At 43.4% G+C, this 19,894-nt stretch overlaps 1 protein-coding gene across 14 annotated transcripts in view; it reads left to right on the top strand.

Moving 5' to 3' along the window:
- The window catches only part of ADGRG2 (adhesion G protein-coupled receptor G2), an 835,692-nt gene that overhangs the window by 669,300 nt on the left and 146,498 nt on the right, over positions 1-19,894 (top strand). For all 14 annotated transcript variants that reach the window (XM_069636971.1, XM_069636968.1, XM_069636965.1 and 11 more), the window contains 3 exons: positions 15,194-15,319; positions 18,615-18,660; positions 18,768-18,871. In XM_069636971.1, the coding sequence (XP_069493072.1) occupies positions 15,194-15,319; positions 18,615-18,660; positions 18,768-18,871 (276 nt within the window). The remainder of the gene's footprint in view (positions 1-15,193; positions 15,320-18,614; positions 18,661-18,767; positions 18,872-19,894) is intronic.

Below are 19,894 nucleotides of genomic sequence, written 5' to 3'. Positions count from 1 at the left end.
TAATGCAGCTTTGACTGGCTTCCTGGACCCTATACTTTAGGAAGGACGTGAATACCTGCTCGTCAAATAACATCTCACCAATATTTGATTGCTCCACTCAACCCTTTTTCTTCCCCTCTGGAGCTCCCTCCCTCCATGACCACCCCCCCCCCCACATCCCAGCTCCTCTACTAGCCATGCACCCTATTTGTAACTCCTTGGGAACAGTACATTGCTTGACAGCCAGGTTTGCACCTTGTAAATCCCATACACACATTCATGCACGTGTCAAGCTGTAGATTGGCAGATTGTCTGCATATAAAACCACTTTAACCTGACACCTTAGAATTAAGGTTCCCCCTGCTAATAGCGCAGGGAGCTCTTGATTCTATTAAAGACAAGGAGGCGAGCATGGAGAGTAATAAATAAGAAGATGAAGCATAATGCTTGCCTCCGTCTTGACATAGAATCAAGCTCCACTTACCAAACTACTTGGGCCTATCGGAATAGGTTTTCTTTTAATAAATAAAGTGAATGAACATGTGAGGAAAAACGTTGAGGGTGGGGGGTTCAGTTGCAGGGGCATTGGGGTTATCCCATATGAACTGCAGCAATGTACTGCCCCTCCGCTATATTGTGCACCCTCCTGCCCTAGTTTTTCCCTTTTAGCCGGCTTTTATTAGGTTTTCCCTTGTCCCATTGGCTTCAGACAATGCTTGTTTTGCCACATATTAAGGGACACATGTGCAGAGACTTAGGACTGCAGGCTCCACCCTCGCGGGGGTTACTAGCGTAGGGCCACAGGCCCGAGCCCAGTGGAATAAACCAGTCTGAACCGGACTGTACAATGGACTACTGTAAAGGAGCAGAAGTTGTCGCGGGAGTAGAGGACCTACGCCCCTTAGCTGATGGGGTGAGACCAGAAGTACTCCTTTGATGAGAGCTACTTGTCTGGCGTGAGGTTACTCTTCACCAGAAGTATGTCAGGAAGCGTCACTTCTGTTCATGACCACTGTAGTTGAGCTTGTACCTTAAATGAACGGGTCTCTGTTTGGTGAAGGTGGGATAATAGTGTTTGAAGACTTTTTTCCTGAATCATCTTTGGTCAGGTGACCGGAGGTCTGTAAAATGTAACGGGTCTGGAGGGGGGGTCAGGTTAGTTACTTGCGTACTGCGTTCCTTGACTTGCAAGCCTATGAACAAATCACCTCTTTGCCATCAACCTACACTGAAGGGTAAGCCTGGTTTCTCTGGCAGGCCAAAGGCTTTTGAAACATTTGAAAGGGGAACAAAGGCCATTGTTGTCATGTCCCCTTTTGTATTGGCACTTTTTCTGACTGATCCTTTTCTTACCATGGTCTGTATCAGTGTGATGTAATAGTCCATTAAAAATGGACATATTCTGCCAAATTATCACAATTGACCATTGCCATAATAATAATTATAATAATTTAATGGTTCTAAATAATGCTTCTTTACAGATTCCTGGTGCTTCTAGGTGCTGTAACAATATCTGGTATTCCAACCCAGCCTAATGGTCTTCATTTTGCTGACTTTAGAGAATGAAAGCTGCAGTCAGAGTGGGATTAACATTTGCTAAGTAAAGGCTGTCCCATGTCAATGGCCAGCACTTAACCTGTGAGCAATCTCTAGGCAATCCGAGGAAACAAATACTTTCTCCTCTATAACAAATACCAATACCAGGGTCGCATTTTGGATATGGCAGTTTTTTCAGGCGAGAGACCTCCATGAGTTTGAATTGACAATTTCCACCCAGGAACAATCCACTGCTGTTTTGTATGAATGGCCTTCCTTATCACTCTTGCAAAATGTTTAAGCAGTATTTTAAATAGACTTTTGAATCCAAATTAAAAAGGTTAAACGGGTTTACATGATCACACAGTGGTCTTGTATCCTAAAGGATTCTCATCTCTCAAAAGTGACCTCCCAGGAAGACTGGGGCTAGCAGTGTGCACGTTTTCTATAAAGCCTTCCACAAATCCAAAAGCCTTGCAACACCGTCGACATAAGAAAATTAAGTCCATGCCAAAAAAGCCAAGATTTCCAGTGCTGTTTCAGAGTCCAACTTACTTGGAGCTTGATAAACATTCTAATATTATTGCTGCAATATATCCTTTGTCCTACTGCTACTAAAGTTATTATATTTGATCAGTTATAGAATTAAGCCAATTAGAAGCATTGATTACAAGATTACCTCAAAGGTTCTGACTTTTAACTCCATGCATAATCTCGTCATCAGTCAGTGGGTTCAGCACAATCCTGCCTATCATGCATATTTTGACAAATCTTTGTGCGTGGTGTGCTGGCATTTTAACAGTCTATTTTCTTGTGAGGCCTCTGGCTATTATTTGACAGATACTCAAACTTTCCTATTTACCTTGTTTTACATAACCATAAATTGTACACATAGCAATATACTCAAGTATCCACCCAACATCTGAAGTGTTCATAACGTCTCATAGATTAGCCATGTGGGTGGATCCCATATTAAAGTGCAAACATTCTAAACATCCTTCTGTGAAAGGCACTGTCTTCCAATAAACCATTACAAATACACAATCTCACCTGCTTATTCTAATCATAAATATTAGTCAATTCACATTTAGTATGATTCTGTTTGGAAAAAATGAAGAATACACCCTCTCACTAGATTGCTGTGCACGCCACATGTTATGCAAATGGCCAACAAATAATTCCCTTGATCTTCATGTGCTCCCTTAAATCATTCATAGATAACCTACCTGCTATTGTGAAAGGAGGTACATTACAGTCGTCACCGATTATATACGGCAGTCCACTTTCGATCGACTCCACCAACAATTGCTCAGTCAGATGGTCCAGGTTAAGTCTGCATACTGAAACAACTGTCTAAATGCCACCACCTTTCTTGATCTGAGCTGTTAGCCAGCAACCTCTCAGATCACCATCATGACCTATTTCACCCCTTGAAGTAGATACCCATCAGCTCACCCAACCTGCATCAGCGAACACTGGCCAAAGTTCAAGTCAGGCACTTGTATTATACCCACATCATAGTCTTTCTCCTTTAACTATCATAGTACTGCCAAGTGCTTGCATTATTTCATCAAGACGTTCACAATCCGTGACTCTTCTCTAAGCTTCATGGCACAATGTCTGAATTTGGTCACTTTCATAAAGTCTCCAGTCACACTCTCAGAATAATAGATTAAGCATTGAAAATTGGGGTTATCTTCATGGCTCAAGATTTTGTGCACACAAAATCGATGCCTTTAATCACTTTACTAACATGAAGAAAACTATCCATAAACATTATAATGGTAACTTGAGCCTCCCTTTCCATATACTTTTCAATCCTCACTCTTACCAATACTTCTCATACTTATGCAACCCCCACCTCCATCCATCCTTCCAGCTCTGGGAAGCCACACTGTATTCTCTTGTGCACCATCAGTCATGCAGTGGATCTCTGCAAGAGAGAAGGAAGGAAAACCAGAGAAAATGTGTGCCTAACCATTACCAAGTAAAGGGAATACACTTCCAAAATCCGTGTAGATAGCTGAATCAAATTCCCACTTCCAATTACAGAAACTATTTGCAGTTGGATGGTTTCGACCTTTACTTTAAGTGAAGACAACTAAGCAAGATATACCTTTGTTTCCTCCCATTCAGTCAATATCCTATCCCAGCTCCCAATCCCCTTTGTAATGAGATCTTAAGTCCAGCTGCATTTAAAAGGTGGACTTCACAACCTAGTCCGTAAATGTCCAATTCCGCTGCTGAATCTCCTAATGCCTGTTGAGGATCTCTGTGATATTTTTGGACAGATTATAACCGAAAAACCAGCAGTGTAAATTGAACTCCTTTCTTAAGTCCATCGTAAGAACTATTCCTGAAATGCAAATATTTAGAAAAAGCATATTTCAGGCTCAAAGCTGTGTCGACTTTGTGGAACATTTTGTGCATGAACTATGATCACTACCTGCCAAGTGTCCAAGTTCTCTCTGACACACTAACACTACAACATCAACATATTTTTTGTTGTTGTGATTTATTGAAGAACAAGATGCAGGCCAGAACTTGATAAATGTTCAAAATACATGGAGTAGTCCTGAGGGCAGTATGCAGTAGAGGTGGGTTGGGAATCTAGTTTGGATTTATAGACAAGTAGCATGACTTTAAAAAGAGAACAATTTTTGCATGGAAGGTCATCACAACAAGGGGTAGACCAAGAAGTATGCTTGTGCAATAATATAGTTTGCTGAGCACAAGAGTAGAAATAAGGGTTTAAGTTGAGTGGTGTCGGCAGAATTTTTCCATTGTTAAGGAAGGTGAGTCAGGCTGTGGTGGCAGTGACCATAATGACCTGAAAGAGTTTCAGGTCACTGGCAAACAGAACTCCAAAGCTGCGAGCCATAGCAGACTGGGTTAGGAGGGTTTGAGATTGAAGAAGGGAGAGTGGCTTTGGTGTTGGAGGCAGGGAGAAAGATGACTTCTGTCATTGAAGAGCTGAGCTTGAGATAAGGAAGAATCATCTAGTGGTGGATGGCAGTTAGGCAACTGGTTACTCATTCAAAGACTGCACGAGTGAGATTGGGAATGATAGGATGATCTGATTATCGCTATAAATAGTTGCTAGTTAAAAATTATTAAATGAGTTTGCTGGCAGTGGAGGTGTATAGTGTGAAGACGAGTAGGCCTCGGACTGATCCATGGGAAGGGTTATCGAGGAGGATCTGCTGGATGGGGAAGGAGTGGTCAGCTCGATAAGCAGACAACCAGTTCAGTACTTTGTTCATGCAGCCACGGAGAAGAGAGTTTCGTATGCTCTGCAGTTTCCAAGGCAGAGGAAAGGACTAGAAGAATGAGAATGGAGGAGAAGTGAGAGTGGTGGGCAGTGGAAAGAAAATTGGTGACATGGATGAGAGCAGTCTCTGTGTTTGGACTAGAATCTTGATTGGAGGGGGTTAGCAAGTGTGTGTAAATACAGATAGATGTTAGTGCGGTTGAAGATAAAACTTTGTAGGATTTCAGATTGCTAAGGAAGGTGTAACAAGTCCCAAGAATGAGAGGTTGCTGGGATCAGCACTTGAGTTTGTGATAGATGGGGAAATGCTAGTTGAAAGAGATAAGTGGAGAGGTGAGTACGGTTGACGTGTGCAAGATCCTGGACAGATCCTGTGGTGCAAAGGGGTCCACTGGAGCAAGGATAGGTTTGCAGAGAGAAGGATGGGAAGAAGTTGCACCACCATCAAGCAACGAGCAGGGCAGCCATGCCAGGACTCCATCTCCCAGCCTGCACTGCTCGTTGCCGCAGGCTGGTGGTCTACCCTCCTCCTCCCATCATTGGATGTTCCTCACCACTTGACTCCTTGCTTTGGGGAGAATCAGCAAAGAGCAAACCGCTACGGGACAGCCTCTTTGCCTTTGAGCTATTGCTTTGCTGTGTCCTGCTAATTGCTTGTGAGTACCAATTACATCTTTTTTAAGCTCGACACTCACCATGCACTGCTTTTACTGTCTTTTCCTTTTTCTTCTACTTTTTTCTTCATTCTCCTCTTAAAACCATTTCAACTGTCTTCCTATCCCTATCATCTCTTTTCCTCAATGCTACCCCTCTTCTCGCTCACCTACTCTTTCTGTTCGCAAAACCTACAAGCCTAGCTTTTCTGACTTCCTCTTCTCGCATCTACCCACAGTGCTGATCTACTTCACAGATGCAACATCAGTATGCTTTGACATCCCACTCTCTTTATATTGCTCTTTGTAATGCACAACCTGTCTGTAACAAGACATACTTTAACTCTGAGTTCCTTCATTCCCTCTGTTGTCCTCATTATCTTTACAGAAACCTGGATTTCTCCCTCTAACTCTGCACCCCTTGCTGCCCTTCACGACCCTGCCTACACCTTCACCCACTCTCCCCGCCCAACTCGTAAGGGTGGTTTCATAGGACTGTTCACATCTTTCAAACTTTCTATCTCTCGTACTCTCCTAACTCAGGCTATTGCTCCCTCTTTCAAATACACTATCTCTACACTCACTGTTGCCTAGGGCATTCATATTATATCTCTCTATTGGCCACCTGGTCCCGCTGGTCTCACAACTAATTGACTCCTTTCCTCCATATCATCACCTCATTGTTACTAGCGACTTTAACCTCCCCTCTCTCTCTGCTCCTCTATCCACTGACCTAATCTCTCTTCCTCTAAACCACTTGATCGCTTCTGTCCACTCTCTGCCCAACCTTTCAAATTGCAGCTCCCTTGTCCTTATTCCATCTCCTACCAACTCCCTGCCTCCAACAGCTCCTTCTCCCTTTGATCATTCCGCTGTCTTTGCCTCAATCGCCACTCCTTCTTCCACCCCACTCTCTCCATCTACTGCTTCCATTACCTAGCACAAGTTTCCCACCACCAAATTCCTTATCTACCTCTCTGACCTACACCACTCTCGTCCAAAGCCAGATTCATGGTTCCATCCTCTGAAAAAGCCTTCATTAACGTTAATGATGCTCTTAACGCTCCCTTATCTTCTTACGTCCCTCTTAGTACATTCACTCCTAAACCCTATCCCCCACGGCCTTGCATTACACCTAACATCTTTATCCTGAAAACAACAATGAGAAAAAACCTTTTGATTTGGCAAAAATCTAGACGCTCCTCGGATCTCCAACTCTACATGAATGTTCTTCAAAACTTTTCCTCTGCTCTCGCCTCTGCAAGCGTGACTTCCATCTCTCTCATATTTCATCTAACTCCTCTCAAACTAGGTGCCTCCAAAAATCTCTCCACTCAATTCTCTCACCTCCTAAACCCTCCACCATCTCCTCTAAGCTTTCTCCAATGATCTTGCTCTCTACTTTGCTTTAGACCTCTCCAATGATCAAAATACCCTTGCAAATTGCCTTCCACCTGCTCACTTTTCTTCACCAATTGGACCCTGCTCTCTTGCGACAAGTTATTCCTTTGTCCACACTAATTCTGATGAGATTCTTGGCCTTCTGCTCAGGTCTAATCCTTCCTCTGACCCCATCGACCCTCTATCCACACAAATAGTGAAACTCATAGCTCCCAATGTTGCTCCATATCTTACTTCTCTCTTCAACTCTTTTTACAGTGCCACTTTCCCATCACCCTATAAGTCGTCCACTGTCATCCCTATCCTTATGAAGCCTGGCCTAGATCCCAACTGCCCTGCCAACTTTCTTCCTGTCTCTCTATCTACCTCACTATCGAGTTCCTTAGCACACACATCCTCCGGGATCCTCTTAAATCCAGCTTCCGACCTCTGCACTCTACTGACTCAGCTCTACTCAATGTCAACAACTACAGCTCTTCCGCTTGTTATGCCAACTGTTCATCTATTCTTATTCTTCTCAACCTCTCTACTGCCTTTGATACCGTCAACCATTCTGACCTCTCAACACTATTTATCCTAGGCATCACGGAAAGGCATTTGCTTGGTTTGCTTCATATCTCACCCCAAGACGCTTCCAGGTGTCCTAGAACAGAGTTACCTCCCCACTCACCCCCCCCCCTTTCTGTTAGTGTTCCCCAAGGGGTCACTAGTGGGTCTACTTCGCTTCATTCTCTATACCTCTTCTCTTGGCACCTTGATCTCCTCCTGTGGCTTTCAACTCTTTGCTGATGACACTCAGAATTTCTTGCCCATTCCCTCTTTATCTAATGAGCTATGGCCAAATATTTCTTACTGTCTCGCCATCAAATACTAGACGCATCTCACTCTCATGCTCAACTCCACTATGACTGAAGTACTTTACTTCCCATCCGAACAGGCTATCTCTTCCTCTCCCCCTCTTCTATTCTTCTCTCCTGACTACCATCCTTACTCTGCTTCTGCTTGCAACCTTGGTGTCAGTTTCAACCATCCCACAAATTCCCCCTCTTCTCCAAATCTGCCCCTGTGGCCAGGCTTAATCACCTCCACCTCCCCAGCCCATCATCAGTTGGACTGGTTATCTATGAGACGGAGTGCAAAGTATAAACCCATTCTCATCAACTTCAAAACTATACATGGACTTGCCCCACCCTACCTACTGGCCAATCACACTCCCTATTCTCCCACCTCGTGTCCCCCTTGGGCCCATCTAATTTCCGCTCTCTGCCTCTCTCCACTCCCTTTACTCTGCTTGCTCACTTTACTCTGGAGTGCTATTCCTTTCCCTTTCAACACTACTCCTGCTCAATCTCAAATCCAATGTCCTAGCTCTCTTCCTTTCTGAAGTACTACTTGCATAGCATTCTGCGACACCACATCTCCCTGTTCTCCTCTCCACCTACCTCTTGACAACCCCACAGCACTTCCCCCTTACCGCTTCATCCTAAAACTCAGCACATCTTCTACTATCTCGTTCCTAGATCATGGTCTACTGTCCTCATCCCTGGTTCATGTTTGTACCTCCCCTGCATCATCTGGTTTTATAGCCACACACTCTCACCCATTGTTAATGTTAATGACACTGGTCCTTCGCTCAGTAAAAAAATGTTAACACGTTTTGTAAGCATTGTTGTGCAAAAAATGCATTGTTTTCCCCTGTCATTTTCATTCAATTAAAATAAATGTTAAAACAAGTTTAGTGAAGGGCATGGGGAGAAGTGGATAGAGAGGAAAGAGTGGGGAATATGGCAATGTGGAAGAATGAGGTGGGAATGAGAGAGGTGGATGTGTGGGCAGGGTGTCTTGTATTTTGGTGATTTTAGAGAAGTAGGAGGCAAAGTAATTACGAAAGAGAAAGAGAGAGAGATAGAGAGAGAGAGAGAGAGAGAGAGAGAGAGAGAGAGAGAGAGAGAGAGAGAGAGAGATAGAGAGAGAGATATTCATTGATTCATTAATTGATTCCTAGGGCAGAAAGCATGGTCAAGAGGGTGTGAATGGAGAGGGAAAACAAGATTAGGGTAAGAGGAGGATTTGGCAATGTTGAGTGCTTTTGGAGGCAGTGAGGAAAGTGGGGGGTTGGTGTTTGGGCCAGAGGCATAAGCAGGATTGTATTGTCTTTAACAGCTCCTGTGAAGTAGATGGTCAAGGAATAGGCAGTGTAGTGATCATTGAAAGGGTGGACAGTGCAGAGTTCATTTTGGAAAAGATACGTTTTATTGGAGGGGAGAGCAAGTGGAAGGGAGAAAGCTTGGAACAAAATGTTGGCTTGACTTGGACAAAGTAGAAGACCGTGGAGCCTGATTTGAATTTACATATCGTGACAGATGAGGGATAGGAATGGGAGACTGGGGGAGGAATAGTGATAGTGAAGTGAATGAGACAGTGGTCAGCGAGGCTGATGTCAATGTCTGAGCAGAGGGGACATGGTGGTAGATGGTAATGTGAGATTAAGGGAGTTGTCTTGCGTGTGGGTTGGGCGGTTATTTAGGTTTACTAGTGAAACGTCAGACAGCAAGGAGGCAAGTTGAAGCTTTTGGTCCTTGGTCGAGTTGCAGAGGTTGAGGTCACCAATTATGATGGCAGGGAAATCAGCAAAGTGCATTTCGAGTAAGAGGCCAAGACCAGAGAAGGGGTTTATCGTGCCCTGTGAGCAGTACATGAGAGAGATACTAAGGGGGTAAGAGTGAGGTGCTGAACCAAGATATGCTCAAAGTAGATGGGAGTGAAATCAAAGCGGTGGATCGTGCTGATGGTGTGTCCTTGCTGATCATGAGACTAACACGGCAGCATTTTCAGAGAAACAAGTGGATTGGGAAAAAAGGTAATATTTGTGTGAGGGACTGCCAAAGTGATGGGATTATGAGGGAATCCAGATTTGAATGAAAGCGATCATCAAGAGTTTGGGGTGATGTGAATCAAAATGATTAGTGACAAATGAGTTTGCTTTGGGATGGGCATTAAAGGAACCCAAGGTGAGGTCAGTAGGGGCAGATTTACAGGAGGTAGATGCTGGAGTAGAGGAACAGAGGTGGGTAGGGTACATGAGGTTGGAATTGGTGGAATGGGGAGAGAGGAGTGTTAGAGAGGAGAGTGAAGGATGCATGTGGAGATTCAATGGATGCAGGGAAGAAGGTTGAAGGGAAGAGGTGGTGAGCAGATGCCAGGGAAGAGGGGCTAACAAGCAGTAAGGAGGAATAACAGGATTAGCAGGAGGATTGTAGGTGGGGTGATAGGGTGTGTCAGGGCACCACAGTTTCCTATTGAACCAAACATTGAAGATAAATACTCAGATCAAATACTCAGAAATATAGGTGATGAATGCATGCAGTTTTAATAGTCAGATGGTCAACCAAAACAAAAATGTAAGTGAACTACACAGGGCCATAGGCGACCATAAAATGAATTATAAAAAAATCACAGGTCCCTAGAAAACCAAAAAATGCAATTGAAGTGCACAGGGCCATAGGCGACCAGAAAATGCATTATAGATATGACAGAGTCGTAAACAACCATAAATGCAAGTGAAGCACACCGGACAATAGATGACAAAATCCAATATAAAAAATGACGTGGTCATAGGTGGATAAAAATGCAAGTTTAGTACAAAGGGCCAGAGGTGGCCAAGGAATGGAAGTTATACTATATCAGGTTCTGAGGCAGCCAAACGGTGTGATTTACAAGGTGCAGGTGATATATGCATTATTTTGCAGTTCACAACAGTGGACACACAGGTATAGGAAGTGGGACTCATGTGGTACTTCTCATGGATGTGAAACTGAATGGAGGAGGACATAGGGCAGAAAGGGTCAGCTTAGGACTTAACAGATCCAAACAGAACTTGCCATTTCTTTTGAGACCCTTCACTGAAACGCCAGCCAATGTGACATCTAGGGCTTGTCTAGTGTTGGCCTTCTAGTAAGGCGTGACTAATCGGCGATTGGGAAATTGCAAGTGAGAAGTGAGGGAGAGATCTCTTACCCACCCTAGTGCAGAGTTGAGCCAATTACAAAATGGCAACCTTCAATGTTATTTGATAGGCAAGTGCCTAAACTGTGATATCAATTGGGAACGTTGTGTTAAAGAGGGGGAGCTGACTGCTCCACCCCTCTCTTAGGAAGAGGGGCAGGGATTTTCTGCCAACCAAGCCTGTTCCAAAGTGGGCACTTTTAATGTTATTCAACGGGCAAGTGCCCAAATTGGAATGGTAGCTACAATCTGTGTTGCAGAGGGGTAGATGACTGCGTCACCACACTTTTTGTCCTTACAGGCTGCTTTCCAGCCCACCAATCCCTTAAGTAGGCCCTGGATTGTTCAGATTAAGGGGGAGGGCAGGATCTCTGCTGATCCAGCCCAACATTCAGTTTCAAAATCCCTGACTTTCTGCAATTTGGGTAGTTCTTCATGGGTAGACCTTGGATCTATAGCTCATTTTGACCTAGTGACAATTCCAAGAGCAGCCAAAACATATTACCAAATACAACCTCACACAATACGTCATCTGCCCCACACACACACAACTGGCAAAACACTTCAGCTGATTTCTTGCAAAAATGTAGAATCAGGGCATAATGGCCAGACTGCTTTGCCATCCTCTTCTTCCCCTTCACCCTTATTCTCCCACAGCACACCCCCGCCAGCTCCCACCCACCACACATCACCCTCCCCCCCCATATAGGCAAATAACGTATTGCAACTACAATTCTCGCACCACTCATGAGCTCCCCTCCTCCCCCCCCCTCACAGTGACCCAGCCTCAATCCCCAACAATTTCATTACCACCATAACCACAGCCCTCGGCCAAACAGCTCCCTACAAAAGACAAAACCTCACAACCGCCGTCACAAGTCATGGTTCAATTACCACATCCTCGCCATCAAACAAAAGGCAGGCTCCTAGAAATAGCCTGGCAAAAGAACCAGGAACCTCCAGCAGGAAATCCCCCAGACTGCTGACCTAAATACAGGACCACCATAAACAGCGCCAAAGCCTCCCGCTACCTACGAGAGCTTCAATCCTCCCCCCAATCACACACAAACATTTCATCATCATGCACTCTCTCTCAAAATCACGATCCACACCCAGCATCGTCCCATCCTCTACAGTATGCAACTCCCTCAGGGACTACTTTAACTCTAATATATACTATATCTGCAAGGCCCTCCACTCCACAGACCCTGTTCCACTTCACCAAACCCTCAAATACATGGGACACATTCCAACCACACCCTCACAGCCAAAGCGAAACTTGCCCACTTTGTAAACCATGCATGCCCAGCTCAAGCTGCATTAAACTGTGCCACCACTCTGGCTCCAGACTGGGTCAACATTATCAACTCTGGTCTCTCACACAGACCCCCCCCCCGCACCCAAAACAAAACACATCTCCCTCTCCTTAAACTATCTCTTGACCCCAAATGCAATTAAAACTATCAACTCCTGCGATACTTCAGAAGAATAAAGAAACTCTTTGTAACAAGCCATCTTCAACAGCTCATAACAACAAACCGCCTCCTTAACCCATTGCAATTACATTTTCTCCTGAGCCACTGCACCAAAACTTCTCCCCTTCTCATCCTCCACAACATCACTGACACAGGATGGACAGCCCTCTAAGACATCCTCAACCTCTCTGGTGCTGGTATTTTTGCTGGTGGGGTGCCGGAATTACCTCCAGCTCTGAGCTGGTGGTAATTCTGCCCACACCACCAGCAAACTGAGTTGGCCGGTACAGTAACGTGTCAGCAAACGGAATTACTGACACGTTCTACACCGGCCAACTCCTTATGAGGCCCACACTTTGCTCTATGTCCCCTGTCCCTTTATAAATGAAATCCCAACCCAATCAAAGATGCAGTGCCACACGTTTCTTCCCTATTGCCCCTCCTATTCAACGTACGCATTGTATCCCTCAGAGGGATTCTAAACAGTCTCAGCTTGCAAATTCACCAATATGCAGACGACATGTACATATTCTCCAAGATCTGCTACCCTCAGAATTCCACAACCCTCAAAAATGGTCTCCACCATTAATATCTGGATTGCCACCCACTTGCTAAAACTGAACCCATCCAAAACTGAAAACTACCTTTCAAACATAAAGAGGACCTCACCAACTGGGTCAATTAACGCACCACAGGCAACCCTCAGATATCCCTCTGCACACCAGTAGAGTCCATAGGCTTTACCATTAACCCCCAGCAATCCTTTACACAGGCCAGATAGCTGCTATCACTAAAGCATGCAACCTACAACTGTTGCTCCTATGCAAGAAAATGACACATCCTTCCCCGCATGATTCTAGTACTGCAGTCCAGGCACTCGTCCTCTCCAAGCTAGACCGGATTACCGGTAACGGATACCGGACTCCCCAACAACACTCTCACGCCCCGCAAACCAATTCAGAGCGCAGCAGCAAGACTCATTCCACACTTAAACACGGACACATCACCCCAGCTCCTGCTCAGTTCGACAGAAGATTGCTTTCCAGTGACTTTACATCATTTACAAAACCATCCACCTCAAAACCCCACAACACATTTAAGCTCATCACCCACACAAACACTAGACAAGCCAACGAAAATATCCTACACACCACACACTGCAAGCTAACGTGCACACAAAAACAGGTTTTCACCCAATGGGCACCCAGAGCCTAAAGCACCCTCCCACCCAGCATTTCTGCCTCCCCCCTTCCATTATCACCTTTGGCAAAATCCTCAAATCCTACATCTTTACCCAACCTAATCTTGCCAGACATGTACCCTTCTTCCTTTATCCCGATCTTAATATACTGGTCTGAAAATCTGTAACTACTTTTTCTCCTACTCCCTTTAACTTTGCTTACGGACAACTCTGTATACAGGTTTAAATAAATAAATAGGAGCGACCAGCCTCTGTTACCTTGTGCTTGGTATCCCACTCTTCATTATCTCCAACAGGTCAGTATGATGGAACGAGTTACCAGAAACTGGGGCTTCAGGGGTACACACAGCAAGTTCCAAGATAAGCTAACAACTGCACGGGCCGTTCCTTTAACCTGTCTAGCCACTTTCAAAGACGTCTTCACTGCCCTGCTAGAGTCACCAGTTTGCAATAGTCTGGTAGTGTTCTTTACAGTAGACATCCTCTTCCATCAAAACATATACCCGGCAACACGACCAAAATCCACCTGTGCATAAATGCCCAAATGGGCTCAGAAAAGAACCAGTTAGCAGCAGTTGCCTACTTATGACCCTACCACAGCACAGCAGTTAATAAAAAGCAATCAATGTTTGAATTGGTCATAACTACTGGAATTTTTCCGGACAGCTTCCATTTAATAATTTATTTGCCTGGCTTCATGGTTACAAAAGGGACCCAGATGGTCCTGACCACTCCCATTCCATAGAACTGTCTCCTTCAGGTGCTATTCCGAAGCACATGTAATCTTGGAAGTTCTCTGAAGTTTTGACTGATGTGGTCCTATTGCATCTCGCCCAGAGATCAATTGTCATCCACAAATGCTACCATAAGCATCCTGGGGGACCCTCATTTCTCCTGCAGGGCACTACGACCATGTGTCTCAGAGTTGCCATCTTACCCCAAATGAGATGGAGATGCTTTCAACAATACATGTAGGCAGTTTTGTCTTTGTTAAATTGTACAATAAGCAAATTTAGGTCGGATTTCTTGCTTGTCATCAGGAGAAAAGCGGTAGTGTGTTGTTGCTTTGCCCTTTCGCATGAACTCAGGGCTCACAATATTCCCCTATGCCACGGCAGTGGACAAATATGCTTGTTTTATGGTGTAATAGATGCGTGTGATTCTGTTCAATCATTTATGTATTGGTTATGTATCGGATACCACTTGCCACTCTCAGTCCATTTCAGGGAAATAAAATAAAATGGACTAACTGTGATGAAGGACTAATATGCCGGGTTGAAGTGCACTGCTGTAGAGAAATATAAATCATTATATACATGATCTGGAAATGGGTTTGGGGTGGGGAGATGGGAGGTTGTTCCTCCTGTTTCAAAATACTTGTGTTTAAAAAAAAAATGGTGCGGACTAAGGATGTAATTGATGTTAATTTGAAAAATCATAAAAAAAATGTTTTAAAAAAAGATCTGAAGGGTTTATAGACTGGGACGAATAACCAAGCATTTCTGCTATATTAGTAATACCTACAATAGCTGTATTTGCATTTCCTGGCTTTGCTTTGAGCAATTTGCATTACATAATGAAGTATGTGTGTGTAGTGCGTGTAATCCTCCACTAGCACTTGCCTATTACCTGCTCAGGTGTCACTTACATCATTTTGCTCTTTGCTCTGCAGGATCTCTCACTCCAGAATCAATCGCTGGCCAGCTATATCATATCAGCAGCAGTATCCAATCTTACAATCAGCCAGCTAACAACGGATATTACCGTCACGCTCAGAACGAGCACGCCATCTTCTCAGGTGAGACCAGGCTTCGCAGTCGCTGCAGGTGAATTTCCATGAATTGATCGAGGAATGTTCTAGATTCAGGGGTTGATTTGTACCTTCAGATCTGCAGGTCTTCACGTGTGCTCGCTTGAAGTCAGGATTCCAGAAAATGTTTTTTTCAAATACTTCTGAATGCCTGTGCCAAAACCATAAGACCCCTTTTTTAAATGCAATTTCCCCTAAATAAAAGCACCCACACCTATGCAGTGACACAGCCTACTTGTATTGGTTTTGCGATGATTTGCATTGGAATCTAGCCTTCTCGCACTTCTTCAAATGCAAAAGACACTCTAGGGGTGGTCCAATTAATCAGGGTTGGCTCAGAAGAATGGCCTTACAGCATTTTGAACATTGAAATAGAGATACTTTTTTTTAAAGAGCAGGTCCATAAAAGCAGACATGTCAGAAACAGTCAACCTATCTACAGAGGCGTTGCTGGGGGGGGTGGCTAAGGGGGCTATAGCCCCGGGTCTTTATGTTGTAGCCCCGGATAGAAGCTCAGGGGCTACAACCAAAAGGATATAGCTAGCCCCGAATCTTGCCAGGCCCCACATTAGCATAGCCCCTGATCTTTTCCAGACCTAGCAACACCCCTGCCCATCTATATTTATAAAAGTGAAAATGTGTGGATTTTTCGCTGGGTTTGTGGCTCGGCAAAGCTTTGTTCCTTCTACAATTCCACACTGTTTCAGCAATCTGCACAGTATTTTTTCTTAGTTACCTCTTAGGACCCTTTGGACATTACTGGCTACATGACATTTGGACACCCCGCCACTTTCCCCCGATTTCAGCACAACTGTACATTTGTTTGTGGGTTTATGGCTTGGAAAAGTGTTGTCCCTTTTACAATTCCACACTATTTCACCAATCTGCACCAAAATGTGCTTAGTTACCTGTTAGGACCCTCCGGACATTAATTGCTACATAACTTTTGGACACCCCACTCCTTTCCCCATATTTTAGCACCTTCACACACGAAGCGGTTGCCTGAAATCAGCAAAACATCAAAGTGGTCGTAGGACCGGTCCGCAACCCTATTATGCATGGTTTCTGGGACATTTGCACCGCAGCAAACTGCACCACGCCAGGGTGAGGCAACAGGAGGGGAGAGAGCACAGTAGGTCCCAGTATGTAGCAGCACAACAACTCTAGCCTCCCCCCAATGTCTGCTATGGGGTATGTCAGCCAGTCACATAGGCCCATTCTCTGTGTGGTTTACTACAGGGTGCAGGGCACACCAAGCGATAAGCAAATCAGAACAGCGACCTACAGGATCATTGATTTTCAACAATTGATGAGTGTTGTCATATCTATCCATAGAACCCGTTCGGAGAACAGGTACTTTTTGCTAGCAACAATTAAAAAGACATGTTCTCGTACCAAACCAAAACCTTGGATGGAGCTGGATATATTTCAGTCAATATTATAAGTCTTTCTTTGATGAAAGGGCAGCCTAACTCATGAATACAAGTTTCCTGGGAGTTGAGCTTGGACCATCCAAATGCTTCTTAAGAACCCATTCTCGGTTATTTAAAGCGTTGGTAACAAACCATAGCACACTGCAACGTCTCAATAAAACAGTGGGTGGGAGTCGTTCAAATATTTATACTCAAATGAGAGAAGGAGCTATTAAAATGCTTATGGATTTTTAGAATCCCTCATTCACCTGGGTAATTAGGAGTTCCCATATGTAACATGGCTTTTCAAGCTGAATCCATTCAGAATCGTTCACAATAATTCTAATACTCTTAAGATTCCCTTCCTCTCTCCTATCATCATGGTACGTGATTTATGAACATTGAGCTTTAACTCTCAGGAGGTCCAAACATTCGCATATTTGGTTACTAGCCTTTGAACGGCAAATGGAGGGTGAGCTAAAATCTCTGCATCATCTGCGTACAAAGAAGTAGAAGTTTCTCCTACCTTCGGGACAACATTAGTAACTGATAGGAATGCTTCACCTACTTTTATATACAGTTTGAACTAAGCCGAAAAGCAAAGACACAGCCTTGGAGCACCTCACATGGAGACGCAAAAGATGCTTTGCTTGTGCCTTCAGATTTTAGTATATCTGTACAATATTATTGAGAAGGAATGTCTCTAATCCCCTTTATAGAAGGACTTGCTATAGAATCTCCTTATCCACATGAACCAAAGATATGCTTATGCCCCAAGCACATACTACCTTAGAACTTCTCAATTAACATGGTTCTAAAACGCCATTCAGGTCATTCTTCTGTTATTAAGCTGATTCATCGAATCACCTATACCTATACATGACTGGTACACCTTCTGTTTTTTGGAAAGTGGGAATTGAAAATAGCATGAAGGAAACTAAGGTGTCATCAGGTTGAATAATTAACAAAATGTGAGCCTGCCATTGACTTAGATTGTTTTGTGGAAGTATAAAATATTGTAATAAATTGGATCTTGCGACAACTTCCAATGTAACTGACTGCCTAGCTAAATTCCATGTAGGCATAAATCTACATTGATCTTGATTTTGCACTTTTGCGCAGTTTCTGTACTGCCAACATGCGTGTTTACAAATCACCAACAAACCAAGTAAAACAGTCTGCGACCTAGTTGAAAAAGTTCCCGACCGGAGCCAGAAAGCGAGATTGTTGTCTACAATAACCATATACATGGAACATACAAATATATTTTCTAAGTAGATTAACTCCAAAGCAGAAAATCAAGTTGTGTCCCTTCGTCTGTATTGAAATTAAAAATGTTTGGGATCTTTACCTGTCAAGGTTATTTCTTTTTTATACTTAGTATTTTTATGTTGTCTCATTTGTAATGTTGGGCAGGTATAGTCCTGTGCATTACACATTTGAGAAATGATACTTTTATGTAGTTAATGATTAGAAGATATTGTATTTTGTGTGTTGTAATTTGCAAACCCAGATTAATATTTTCTCTAATTCTTCTTTTTGTTGCAATGAAATTATGACTTCCTATCCCATGAAGTTGCACCAAGCAAAATAATGGTATCCCTCTGTAAAAAAAATTAGGCGAACCCATATTAAACTATTGTGGTTATATATTACCAACAAAGAACTAACCATTGAGTTCACTTGTTAAGCCTATTGACATAAAGCGATGATAGATAACCATGGTACTAAGTTTTACTTATCTTCTGAAACTCAGTCCATTGTGGGTATTTCAGTTTTAACCAGATCTGAAAAGGATAGCTTATAGTTTTCTAAGATTCTTCGCCAGCAACTATTTTATATTAACAATGTGTTTGTTTTATTTCGCACAGGATAATTTTACACTAAAGTGTGTGTTTTGGGACCTCAGTAGAAACAGTGAGTATTCCATCAGATTGCCTCATGTCAATGGACGCTCTCAAAGGTTGCCATCACGTAGATGATACATTTGTCTCTTAACTCCTGTGCATTTTGTCGTGTGACAGATGGAAGCGGAGGCTGGGCGTCTGAAGGCTGTGTGCTGGCAGAATCGAGAAGCAACGAGACCGTCTGCAAATGCAATCATTTAACAAGCTTTGCAGTTCTGCTGGTAATCCTGCATAATTCCTTCCAAGTCTTTGTATTATTTAATTTTGTGGGTGTGTCTGATCTGGTGCCTGTTAGTCATTGTTTAATCTATCTTTACTTGCATTTCAACCTAATTATTCAAGAAATTCAATGTGCAAATCAGGGAAATGTATATGTTAGAGGCTCAAAGGGGCCACTTGTATTCACCGTGCTAAATGCTAAAGTGTGCCGCAGTGTTACATGGTATTCTGTTATGCAATGATTGTGTTTGTCGGGCCAGGGGGCTTTGTATGTGGCTATTTAGCATTTCAAAATGTATAGTTGTCCTAGCATTTGTTATTTGAACCGAATCTTAAACATGTAATGTAATTAGATCGAATGTGTAATATATTATACAAAGCCAATATTGGCTAAAAGTATATCAATAAAATCTTGAAAATGTTTAGTTAGCATTAATTGTAGATGTAATTATTATATTAGCACCCGGTTTCAAACGTTGGCTAGCTAGCCACTCAGGATTTATAGTGTGCAGACACTAGCCACTAATATGTTGCTGCAGATCCAACAGTCTTGGTGGCTGACTTTCAGCCAAAGTCCAACATGGTCACCAGTTTTATCCATACTTGATTGTAATGGTTTTGTTGTCTGTAGCTTTCTTATTCTGGCACATGGTGTCATCCCTTTATTGTCATTCTGCTCTTCCTTCTACCTTGGCTGAAGCAGAAGCCAGATCATGGGTCAGGCTCCTCTTCCTCCCTGCCCCCTACGGCTTCTCGGGTCGCATCTCCTCTCCAGCAACCTTTTATCCCACACCACACTCATTCATACTGCACTTCTCTTTTTAATTTCTTTTTATTATTTCTCTATCTTTCAAATTTAGACTCCAAAAATGTCCAATACATGAACATCCATGCAAGAACCTGCCATCCAGCCCCATCCGTGCATGCTAATAGTTTGTGCTCTAGAGGTAGGATACTAATAGGGGTTCACTTGCTTGAATCCTCATTAATTGCTGCCACTTCGCTCTGGAACTTTAACTTGGTTT

This window comes from Ambystoma mexicanum, chromosome 7p (assembly GCF_040938575.1).
Source record: "Ambystoma mexicanum isolate Mex_15411 chromosome 7p, UKY_AmexF1_1, whole genome shotgun sequence".
NCBI classification, from domain to species: Eukaryota; Metazoa; Chordata; class Amphibia; order Caudata; family Ambystomatidae; genus Ambystoma; species Ambystoma mexicanum.
This window is presented reverse-complemented; position numbering and strand designations above follow the sequence as displayed.